General features: G+C 52.4%; 1 protein-coding gene across 2 annotated transcripts in view; it reads left to right on the forward strand.

The window, feature by feature from the left end:
• The window catches only part of SLC37A1 (solute carrier family 37 (glucose-6-phosphate transporter), member 1), a 60,079-nt gene that overhangs the window by 28,025 nt on the left and 19,630 nt on the right, over positions 1-12,424 (forward strand). For both annotated transcript variants that reach the window (XM_005885714.2, XM_014532923.1), the window contains 6 exons: positions 519-600; positions 2,157-2,289; positions 2,933-3,011; positions 5,261-5,396; positions 7,892-7,968; positions 8,989-9,155. In XM_005885714.2, coding sequence (XP_005885776.1) covers positions 519-600; positions 2,157-2,289; positions 2,933-3,011; positions 5,261-5,396; positions 7,892-7,968; positions 8,989-9,155 — 674 coding nt within the window. The remainder of the gene's footprint in view (positions 1-518; positions 601-2,156; positions 2,290-2,932; positions 3,012-5,260; positions 5,397-7,891; positions 7,969-8,988; positions 9,156-12,424) is intronic.

The following is a 12,424-nucleotide window of genomic DNA, read 5'->3' on the forward strand; positions in this document are numbered from 1 at the left end:
CTAAAGCTTCCAACCGCTCCTTGTTTTCTTCTCTTTTTTTTTTTTTATTCTGGGCCAGCTTTAGCTCTGAGGCCTCGCTGCTGAAAACATCGATACAATGTTTCGGTCCAAGCCCGGCTGAATGGAAGCTGGTTTCTGGGGTTTTGTTTAGCTTCTTATTTGCAACATAGTATATAGTTGCTTAGACTTGCAGCTGAGAGGCTGGCAAGTGAGGCAGCGAACGTTGGAGTCTGCAGCAAGCAAGCCTCCCTGCTCGCTTCAGTGCCTGGCTGCCGGCCCCCATCTTGGCTGACAGTTAATTTGCATATACTCACTGATTAGCCAATGAAAAGGGTAGCGGTCGTACGCTAATTACCATGTTTCTCTTTTATTAGTGTAGATGACCAATAGGATTCAATACTTGATAATGACTGAATGAATAATATGCAGCATAAGAAAATTAAGAGTTACAGTGGCCATGTATTCCTCATGCAGCTCATGTTATTGGGCATCATTTCCTACACTGTTTTGTGTTTCAGGTATCGAACCTTCATTTTCATTTTGACATTTTTGCTGTATGCGAGTTTCCACTTATCTCGAAAACCTATCAGCATTGTTAAGGTAAGAAATCATAAAACACTTCATTTCTTATCCTGCCTGTAATCTCTGTAAGGAACTAGTCACTTTAAGAGACAACTGACAAGGGGGGCGGGGGGGCAGGGAAGGTAAATGGGGAAAATGAATTACGTAGAAGCAAGTTATTTTGCAGCTTTGCTTTTTAAGTTTCTCTTTTCTGAATTTAAAATGTTTTAGGATTTATACTTTCGAAGGTAGTATACTCTCAGTAATATTAGTTGACAGTTTCAGAATCCTAAAGTATAGTTCAATATTTATTCTTGTGTGAATTTTCTCTCCAAAACATCCAATCCTAAATTGTTCCCAAATCGCTTCTATGATCATCATGCTTTGACCCTGAGTTGGGCTGTGGTGGTGGCTCTTCGTTATTCTTAGAACGCCGAGTTCCTGCTTGCGTGATGGGCGGGCAGGAAGCTGTTAAACCGGCATTTAACTACACTTTGAGTAAAGAAGATTCGAGTAGATAATAGCCTACATAATAGCCAGTTAAACTTGACTTTGAGTAAAGAAGATTTTATAGCCTACATACTAGCCAGTCATAACCTGGGGAAAAGCAAGATAATTTTCTGACCCTGTTGGAATTCCATCATTTTGCCTATAGATTGTCAACAGGCTTGGGTGGCGTTTGACTCTTTATTGTAGGAGGAACAAGGAAATTGTCCTTTGCCAAAGACAGCTCGTTACAGCTCGATTGTCCCTCCCTCACTTTCTCATCGTTGGCAGGACACTGACCCAGGACTGTAATTCTTTTGCCCTCTGCAGCCTTTCCTCCACTCCCTGTCAGTGGTCTGCTGAGGAAAGCTATTTGGCAGATAGCTACTTAGAATTTGTAAAGCAGAATCCTTGGCTAGATTTTTAGGGCAGTGTCCTGGTGATGATGACACAGCCACATGAGCACAGAGCGAATGAGTCCCATGCACCATGCTCACCCAGAAAATCATCACCTGGTCGAGCTCTGGCCCTTTGCCAATTCCCAGAAGGCTCCTTGTGCCCGGCCATGGTAATCAAGGTCACCATGGAGTCATTTTCCTGTCCTTGAACATCATAAATGAAAATAGAGTCCTACCCTTGGAGCTCCTTTGTGTCAGGCTTATTGTTTGTGGGGGGTATCCTATTCATTGCATACTATTCTCTTGTATCGCCGCAGTGTTTAGCCCAGCCATATAGATCTAGCGAGATGAACCCATTGGTCCATTCTGGGCAGGTGGCCCGAGGATGATGGGCAGTGGTCCAAGGATGACGGGGCAGGTGGTCTGAGGATGACAGGCAGTCAGCGTTCAGCTGCACAGCTGCTCTGAGCAGTCCTCTTTGGTGCCCTGGACATGTTGTGTTTGCTCTGTGTACTCAGGAGCAGGTCTGCAGGAGAGCCCGGGAAACCGTACCCGCCCGCATTCTGTGGTCCCCAGGCAGACTGCCCACGGTGACATCCTCCCCTAGAGCCAGGACCCCTAGGAAGGCTGGAAAGAGGGGGCGCTGTTCTGACCCTGCACCCCTGCTGAGTGCCCTTTCTCTCTGGCCTCTGTCTCCCGTGGATGTCCCAGGGTGAGCTCCACAAGTTCTGCGCTGCCCAGAATGGGGCTGAAGTCAGAATCAACAGCCAGAGCCAGAAAGCCAGCGCCCTCCCCTCTCCCCAGCTCCTGGACAATGAGACAGACTGCGGCTGGGCCCCGTTTGGTGAGTTCTCTGTTCCTGCAGCTCTGAAGTGGGCTGTCCCCACAGAGAGGGTTCTTCCACGGCGGGCGCTGGGATACGCTGGCGTGGCCCACTCCTCCGGCTCCTCCAGCCCCTCCAGCCTTGCTAATTCAGCGCAGTGCCCATGTCCTCGAGGGTAACTGTGTCCGGGGAGCTGACCTACCACAGTCCCACTCCCCCAGCCGCTGCCCTGTCACGGGGCCTGTGTGCAGAAGTGTTACCGCCCGAACAAAGATCCCCTTAGTGGGGAAATCTGCTGACCACGGTTTGCATGTTGTACTTGTCAGAGTGGGAAGTTAAGGCGCGCAGAGCACAGACTGCGGGTGGAAGGGAGAGACCACCGAGGCTTGGTGCGGGGCTGGCCCAGGCGGGTGCTGGAGGAAATGAAGAAATCGATGCTCACCCTGAGGCAGGAGGGTCTATCCACACAAACAGTGACTGCCTAGTGGTTGTTTGGAATGCAGTGCCTGTATTTCTGTTTGCCAAGCAGCCCAGCAGCATGCATCCACCACATTCTCCATCCTCCTCAGAGAGCAGAGGTTCTGTGTATTGTTGCCCCTCGGGAACGCGCATTGAGTGACAGCTAAGCACCACTCACCTCCGCCTGTCGCTTTTCACTGTGCAGATCAGAACAACTACCAGCAGCTGCTCGGAGCCCTGGACTACTCCTTCCTGTGCGCGTACGCCATCGGCATGTACCTGAGGTAGGTCCGCCTGAGCTTGCGGGACCCTGGCCCGTTACACCATTCCATGCAGAACCTTCTCAGGTGCGTGCGCCGATGAAGGCAGGATGCGTGACACTAGGCCCCGCCTGCAGGCCCCTTACCTGCCAGTCTCTTCTCAGAGACCAGGAAAGAGTGAGAGCCGGTGTGCACTGCTGGGCAGGGTGGACTCTCCACGATGCCTTCCTGGCCCTTGGGTTTCGGACACGGCAAGCCCTGCCGGGATGTGGTCACTTAGGAGCAGGGCACTGGTGGCTCCTCGTGATGCTCAGCAGAGCGCATCCTCGCCTCTGCCTTCCGGGGCCGCCATCTGTTTACGTGTCCCAAATCACTGAGTCCACGGCTTACCAAGTGTGTGCTGCCCGTGTCCACCTGGACACCCTGCTCAGCACACACAGGCTCCTCACCTGAGCGCAGGGGCTGTGCGGGTGAGGATGCAGAGACACTGCTGGGATCTGAATCCCGGCTCCACCACCTGCTCATGTGGCCGTGGGCAAGTCCCTGTATAGCTTTGCACAACGGAGGAAATAGTCGTTCTCACCCCAGAGGACAGGTGGGGATGAATGCGTTAATAATGCACGCAGGGCGCTCGACACGGTGCCGGCGCGTGGCGCATGCCCAGCGTCTGCCACACGTGATTACTCTCCTGGGTTCTCCTTGCTCCCATTCTTGAATGGACTAGGAAGGCGGTACATGTTAAATGAGTAACAGGACATGTTGGGGGCGGGTTAAATACTGGAATGATGTCAGTCCAGCCGGGTTGTGGGGGAAATGAGCATAATAGAAAGTAAGGCCTTTAGCCCAAGAGGCTTTTGTTTGGAGACTGAGATCTTTAGAGATTCGAGAATCTCGGGGATTCTGTCCACGTTGAGCCTCTTCCCTGAGACCCACCAGATGCGGCGTCACCAGGACCTGGGCCCCGCCCTAGCCCAGTGCCCTGTGGGTGGGTGGTGCCAGCCAGGCAGTTCCCGCTGGTGGAGGGCGGTTTCCTTTCTTGTGTTTGCGAATTTGCACGGTGCTGCAGATACGGGCGCAGCAGACAGGGAAGCTGAAGCGAGTGGCACAGCAGAACAGAAGCACGTGTAAGCCTCCGGCGTCTCAGGCCGGGTGGCACCCAGGCTGCCAGCCTGTCCCATCTTGAGGAATAATGTTTCTTCTAAAGATTGCTCTCACTGAACACCAACAACCTATAGAATAAAAGGCCCACAGCTGGAGTATGTTTCTCTCAGTGACTAGAAAACAGTATTTAAATGTCCTTCTCAGCTGGGAGTGATTTTGTCCCTCAGGAGACATAGAGCAACATCTGGGGACATATTTTTTAAATATGGTTGTCCCGGCTGGAGAAAGGGTGCTCCTGGCTTCCAGTGGGCAGAGACCAGGGTGCTGCTCACATGCCACAGCACACGGCACGGCCCTCACCACGAAGGTCACCTAGCCCCAGGTGGCAGGAGTGCCGAGGTGAAGAAACCTGGTTTAAATGAAGTGCTTCTATCATTGCTTATTTACCAGCAAAGACCCTTTTTCAGGCAGCCGGCCAGTGAGCGTGACCACGAGAATCTGGCCAATGTGGAGTCCACATGGGCTCTCCACTGCAGCAGGGAGGGCACTGCTCCCTGGCACGGCCTTTCAGCACCACCTTGGCACGCGGATGGTGTGGCACGGCAGATACAATTAGACTTGGTGGGGACCTCACGGCCAGCTCCTGCCTGGCAGGTGTCAGCAGGTGTGCATGGCCTAGAGTCGGGTAAACATGGAATGATGTCCATCCATCAGCCTCTCCGGGTGACTTAATAGCAGCTGCAGGCCAAGAGGCTTGCTCATGGTCATGGGTGATTCCTTTTCATGATGTTTGCCTACAGTTTGACAGTTGAAATTTTAACTGGATGTTATTTATATAAAAGCAGGATTAACTAGCCGGACAAGTTTGTTGTTGTTTTTTTAATTGGCTGCCATCATATGTGTAAGCCATGGTGTTTGATGTTTATTATTTGACAGTTAGTGACTGTCAGTAGAAATAAAAAGTCTTAAAAGATGTTTCCAATTACCAGTTTCTGGTTAATAAACGCCCCATTGGGAGGTCATTGTGATTAAATCTTCTTGGAAACAGTAGAGCTTTGGAGTTCTAAAAGCTCCGAGAACAGCCGGAAAGCATCCGGAAGGAGATCGCTGGGTCATTTGCACTATGGGTGTGTTTGTTTTCTCATATTTGTCTTTCTTTTTTTTCTCCTCAGCGGCATAATAGGGGAGCGCCTGCCAATTAGGTATTACCTAACTTTCGGAATGCTGGCCAGTGGTATCTTTACTGCCCTGTTTGGGTTAGGGTATTTCTACAATATCCACAGTTTTGGATTCTACGTGGTAACTCAGGTAAGGTCTGGGTCTATGGCTCACCACGCATGGGGTTTCCATGATGAGCTGGACAGGGTGTTCATGTCGCAGGTCCCTCCCTCCACCAAGAGAGAAGATGGCAGGGGGTGGAATCGGGACGGGGGGCCTGGCAGACCTGTATCCTGTCTGACATCAGGGTCAGGGCTGACATGTAAGGTCTCTCTTCTGTCTTCTCTGAAATTCCAACATCCATGCAGTTTTCCTTAAGTTTCAGGAGTTGCCTCTTTTAAAAAAATATATACTTTTTTATTGATTTCAGAGAGGACTGGAGAGTGAGATAGAGATAGAAACATCAATGATGAAAGAGAATCATTGATCGGCTGCCTCCTGCACGCCTCACACTGGGGATCAAGCCCACAACCCAGGCAGGTGTCCTGACCGGGAATCAAACCATGATTTCCTAGTTCATAGGTCAACACTCAACCATTGAGCCACACAGGCCGGGCAGGAGTTGCCTCTTAGGGAATCCTATCTGTCCACACCCCAGCCGGGAATTAAAGCAGGAGCCCTCTGCCCTCATCTGGATGAGTTTAGATGTTGTGTCTGTGACCAATCAGACCACTCAGGAGTCAGAGGGGTGTGGGGTGCAGCGAGGGCAGGAGGAAGGGAGGACATGGGTGTCATTGGCGATGGGACAGGGTTGGAGGTCGTCAGTGGGAGGAGAGAGCCTAAAGGTGCTCACAGCAGGTGAAGCCGAGACAGGCCCTGTGGCTTTGCCCTTCCAGCTGGGCCCAGCCCTTCCTGAAACACTTGGCTACTGCCCATCCCAATGTTCTTGAGAATAAATATTTACTAGAAATGGAAAATTACTTAAAATAATGAGTTCAATTTCTGAGGCTCTCCAGATAGCCTAGCGGGTGTTATAAAATCATCAAAGCAAATTAGACATAGTTTACCTTTAAAAAGGTTGCCACAGACCTTGAAAAAGTTGGACTGTTTTAATTACAAAAGCAAGTTACACTTTGTAGTAATATTTAAAATTATAAGGAAGGAAAAAAAAATTTCACCAGAGTTCCAGCACATTCCTGGAGGGAAGGCCATGCCTGGCTGGCCCTGAGGCTGGACCGGCGTGCAGCCCCAATGGCTTCTGCAGAGCTGGTTGTCCCAGTGGTCATTGTAAGAGGTGCAAGGCTGGACCTGGTTTCATGTCATCTTGTAAAGTTGCCCCTGACGCTCCTGAGATTAAAGTGAGCTCATTCACTAGTGCACTTGCTAAGTCCCTTCTTTAAAAAAAAAAAATAGCCTGGCTGGCCCTGAGGCTGGACCGGCGTGCAGCCCCAATGGCTTCTGCAGAGCTGGTTGTCCCAGTGGTCATTGTAAGAGGTGCAAGGCTGGACCTGGTTTCATGTCATCTTGTAAAGTTGCCCCTGACGCTCCTGAGATTAAAGTGAGCTCATTCACTAGTGCACTTGCTAAGTCCCTTCTTTAAAAAAAAAAAATAAACTAAGCGACCGTTATGACCAGAATGACCAGTTGCTATGACACACACTGACATCCAGGGGACAGACGCTCAACACAGGAGCTGCCCCCTGGTGGTCAGTACACTCCCACAGCCAACCGCCTTTGGCCAGCAGGCCCCTATCGGTCTGCCACCCGCCCTCTCCCACCGTCGTGGTGGTGCAGCAGCAAGGGAAGGAGGAGGGGGAGAGGCAAGGAACTGCATGGTGGTGGGGCGCTGATGATGGCAGCGTTGGTGTCCGGCGTCCATTCCTTTCACACCCAGCTGACTGTCACCTCCTCTCCTGACCCCACTGGGGCCTTTGGGCCCCGATTAGCCTGGCCCGGATCGGCCCTGATCACCAGCCAGTCCTAGGGACCCCACCTGTGCACAAATTTTGTGCACCGGGCCTCTAGAGAGAGAAACATCATGCCCCCTCCTTGGGATCAAGCCTGCAACCTGGGCATGTGCCCTGCCCAGAATCGAACCGTGACCTCTTGTTTCATAGGTTGACACTCCTCAACCACTAAGCCACACTGGCCAGGCATTAAGTCCCTTCTTGAAATGTAAGCTCAGGGTATTCTTAGAAGGAGGAGAAATACTTTCTACAGGCTTTAGATCAAAGTTAATCTCACTTCAGTGTATCATTAACAACAGTACCTTCTTCACAACATAAGAAGTGAAAGCATGCAATTTGCAAGCCATATTTCTAGATAAAGAAGACAATTTTTTCTCTTCTTATAAAATTTGGATTAGACAGCAATTGAACCCCTTGGCCCCAGGCTGTTAATAGTAGTTCATCTTCTAGCAAGAGATTTCCTTTTCTTTCTTTTCCCCACAGGCATGTATTAGATCTATAATTATAAATATAGATTAAAATCTCTGGCTCTTGGGGCTCACATCAAATAAGGTCTGACCCCCTTCTTTTGTGGGCGCCCCAGCTGTGCTCCCAAACGTGCGGAGAAGGGCAGCGTCCGTGAGCCCCCTTGAAGCAGTGTTCCCCGCGAGCTGAGCCTCCCTTCACTCTCTGTCACAGGTCATCAACGGGCTGGTGCAGACCACCGGCTGGCCCAGCGTCGTCACCTGCCTCAGCAACTGGTTTGGAAAAGGAAGGTGAGACTTTGTAAAGTGTGTGATTGTCTAACCACCTGCTGTACGCCTGGGACTAAAGCAAAATAACATTGAAGGGCAACTGTCACAGAAAAATAAAAGGTTTTAAAAAGGAAGGTGAGAAAAGGCCACCCTGTTTCCAGCAGTATTATTTTGTAAAAGATTTTTTTTAAAAAGACTTTATTTTCAGTTTTTCTTTAGATTTATTGTGTGTGGGCGGGGGGGGGATACTTTAACTAGTCTATGAAATAAAATTATTAAAACTTCTGGGACCAGAGGTTCTGAAATGCAGGTGGCCTTTGTTCCAGGAGATGCCCACCCTGCTGTGGGCGGGGCGGGTCTGTCATTCTGCAAAGCTGACCAGCAGCATGGCCTTTTCTGGCCTCCTGGGGGCCTGGGAGACGTGCAGAGGACACCCTGCTTCAGGCCACATTAAAAATAAGACCCAAGGCACATGGAAGTGTGACAAGTCCTGACCAGTCACCCAGCACCTGGGAGCGGAGGTGCGCTCGGCCTCTGGTGGCCTGACTGCAGTCCAGATGCCACAGTAACGCTGTGTGACCCACGGCTCCGGCCAGGGCTAGGGCTAGGGAGTGTGGGGAGATACTGAAAATGGGGAACGGGAACGGGAAGCCAGCTCCCTGAGCCTCATTCAGCTACTCCATCCATTGGGCCAGTCAGCGGAAACTCGTGTTGATGGGCTAGTTCATCAAATGATTGGACTCAGTCTGCAGAGGCACACATTTAAATTTGGGGTCTTCCAAGAACTTCAGGAAAAGGCCTCATTCCTCTTTTTAATCATCAATAAAGAAGCTCTGAGCGAGATGTGTAAACACACCTAAGTCTCCGAGGTGAGAGGAAGCCCAGTTCTCTGCAAGCATCCCAGCCCTGCGTCCTGCAGAAGTTCCTGCACCGCCTCTAGTCCTCGACCAGCTCTCATGCGTGGCACCAGTGCCGTGTCCCACACAGCGGGCCCACGTGAGCTTCTGGACATCATTTGCTGCCTTGTGTCTTGTGTTGCAGGCGAGGTCTGATTATGGGGGTCTGGAACTCCCACACCTCAGTGGGCAACATCCTGGGGTCCTTGATTGCTGGCTACTGGGTGTCCACGTGCTGGGGCCTGTCCTTCATTGTGCCTGGGGCCATCGTGGCAGCCATGGGGATCGTGTGCTTCCTCTTCCTCATTGAGCGTAAGTACCCGTGGCCTGAGAGAGGACCACCCCGGAGGGCTGCGGCACGCGTTGCTAAGAGAACGGGCTGTTGCTTCGTCCTGTGCAGGTGTGTGGTTGCCCTGGCTCCCTCCACACCAGGTAGACTTCCTTCTTCAGGTGCAGGCTTCCCCGTTAGCTGTTTCTCTGCTGGTCATGCTGGATTTCCTGCTGTTTCCTGGTTTCTGGAGTAACAGGTTGAAATTCCTCCCACCTGTCCCCCTGCCCTGCAGCGTCAGGCATGCGGGGTTTTCCTCGTGTCCGGGAGTCTCGAGACTTCCTCAGGCCTGCCACGTCGCTCACCTCCAGGGGCGCGGTGCCCGGCCCGCACCTGCTCACCCAGACCTTGTGTGCTTTCTGATAAGGTGTATCTTGGACAGTGTTGTAAAACCATGACACAGCTTATGACCATATATCTTACCTGGGTGAAGAGCGTTCCATTCTAGACTCAATTCCAAACTTGTTTTAATTGAATTTCAAATTAATTTTTAAAATAGAGGCCCAGCAGGACAAAGGTTCTTAGGTGTGCCAGCAATGGAGAAGCTGGTGCTGCCGGATGCCAGGGCGCTCAGACTCGCACGCCTTTAACTGGGCCCGAGTGGCACCGAGTTCTGGGAAAGGTCCTCTGTGCCACCTGTCTTCCTCCAGGCTGGGTCCTGCCCCCTGCTCTCCAGGGCGCCTTCACGCATTAGTCACTGAGAGCCAGGCACTTCCTCTTCGCCAGCGCAGGGTCCCCTGGATGCAGTGCCCTGTTCTGCCCGAGGTCTGGAGTCCACAGTGACCTTTATTCTCTTCCTCAACCGATAAGAGGCCGGTGCTGGGGGAAGGAGGAGGGTGGCAGAGGGCGGGAGCTTGCCTGCTGGCCTGGCCTGGGATCTGAGGGCCAGTCCCCACGCAGGTCCATCAGCAGGGCCGGGCCAGCAGGGCAGGATTTCCAAGAATAAGGAAGCGTTGGCTTGGTCTTTTGTAATCAAAGGAATGAGAGCTCCCTCCCACTGAGCCACCACTCCTGTGGCTCCAGCGGGGTGTCGGGTTGGGGAGGGAGGGGCGGTGCTGAGACTCTGAACAGAGGGCTTTCCTGGAACTGTCTTCCCATCATTCCTGTCCCTCTGGTCAGCTTCTTCTGATTCCAGGGGTCCCCCTGCTGGCTTCCCGCTCCGTACTGTGGTGCCCGTAGGGCTCTGTCTCTCTCCTCCTGGGTCCACTCTTGGGGCAGAAATGCCACGAGAGACCGTGCCTGTAAGGCGGTCCTACGAGATCTTACCGGTGTGGGGGGACAGGTGAGCACACCCAGACCGACACTGTGCCTTCTGCCTCCCTGGCTCTCCTGGCCGCAGCCAGCACTGACGGCGGCGGGAGGTGCCGTGGAACCGGGACCTGGCCACCGAGCCCGGCCTCCCTCCTGTCTGCTCTCTCGTTCCTCCGCTTGGTGGTTTTTCTTACCGACAGCCTTAGCCTCCCGCCTTATTAGTAACTGTATTCAAGGTGCCACAAGCTCCTCAGTGAGGCCCCTATCCCTGTTCTTGGTGCCACCAGATCCTTCCCTGCCCCTCCTTCCCGGCTCACCCCACCCCTGGCCTCCTCTCCCGCAGGTTCCATACTTTGGGGGGCAGTGTCCTCAGTGCACTGTGGTCTCCCCCCGGGTTCCACAAGCTCCTCAGTGAGGCCCCTATCCCTGTTCTTCTTGGTGCCACCAAATCCTTCCCTGCCCCTCCTTCCCGGCTCACCCCACCGCTGGCCTCCTCTCCCGCAGGTTCCATACTCTGGGGGGCAGTGTCCTCAGTGCACTGTGGTCTCCCCCCAGAGCCCTGGTCCTCCAGTGCCTGATCTCTCTCAGTACCTCATCTCACTCAGTACCTCATCTCTCTCAGTACCTCATCTCACTCAGTACCTCATCTCACTCAGTACTTCATCTCCCTCAGTACCTCATCTCACTCAGTACCTGATCTCACTTAGTACGTCATCTCAGTACCTCATCTCCCTCAGTACCTCATCTCCCTCAGTACCTCATCTCAGTACCTCATCTCAGTACCTCACTCACTCAGTACCTGATCTCTCTCAGTACCTCATCCCACTCAATATCTCACTCACTCAGTACCTGATCTCCCTCAGTACCTCATCTCAGTACCTCATCTCTCTCAGTACCTTATCTCACTCAGTACCTGATCTCTCTCAGTACCTCATCTCTCTCAGTACCTCACTCACTCAGTACCTGATCTCTCTCAGTACCTCATCTCACTCAGTACCTCACTCACTCAGTACCTGATTTCTCTCAGTACCTCATCTCCCTCAGTACCTCATCTCACTCAGTACCTGATCTCTCTCAGTACCTCATCTCAGTACCTCATCTCTCTCAGTACCTCATCTCTCTCAGTACCTGATCTCAGTACCTGATCCTGCAGTCACTCTGCACCGCTGGCACTTCCTTCGGATGGCTCATCACTGCTGGAGGTTGGCTGTCCTTGTCCCACCGCCCTGGCTACTCCTCTCTCCTCCCCCAGCCTCTGCTAAGGCCGGTCCCCCATCCCTGGTTCATGGCCCACGGGCACCTTCCAGACTTGGTGTTTGTCTGCCTTCCCGCTGCAGGTCTCCCTTTCAGCCTCCTCGGTGTCTCCCACGGGCGCAGCTCTGCCTCTGAGGTCACACCTGCCCCTTGATTTAAAATCTGAGGTTGGCTGTGATTTGTGTTGGAATGAAGACATCTCTCAGACTCTTCCTAATAACGAGTGCGCGCACTCCCTGCAGCTGTTCTTCCCATGTCGTCAATAGGACACTTTCAGGAGGGAGAGGGAGTGGCTACGGCATGCCGCATGCTTCCTGTGTTCCAGACCCGGGCCAGGCCTGTGGCTGCCCAGGGAAAGGGCCTGAGGCTCTGGTGCTAACAGACCTGCCCAAGGTCACTCAGCAATGGGGATGTTGGGTGTGACCAGGTGCCAGCTCACCGTTCAGGCTTTCTTAAACTCTGGCCATGGACCCTTAGGTCCTGGGATGGGTTCAATTAAAAATAATTTTTTTTATTTAGATGATAATCTTTTTTAAATTTTATTTTTTAATTGAGTTTATTGGGGTGACACTGCTTACTAAAATTATATAGGTTTCTTGGTTCATTTCTGTTCCCTCCTCTCCCTACTCCCTAAGTGTGGGGCTGAGCAGCGAAAGCTTCGGGTGCCCCCTCCTTGTGACCTGCTCCTTCTTGCCCAGGGCTAGGCCCCGAGGACAGGGTGCCCACCTGTGGGCCCCTCGTGTCTGCC

This window comes from Myotis brandtii, unplaced genomic scaffold (assembly GCF_000412655.1).
Source record: "Myotis brandtii unplaced genomic scaffold, ASM41265v1 scaffold923, whole genome shotgun sequence".
Lineage (NCBI taxonomy): Eukaryota > Metazoa > Chordata > Mammalia > Chiroptera > Vespertilionidae > Myotis > Myotis brandtii.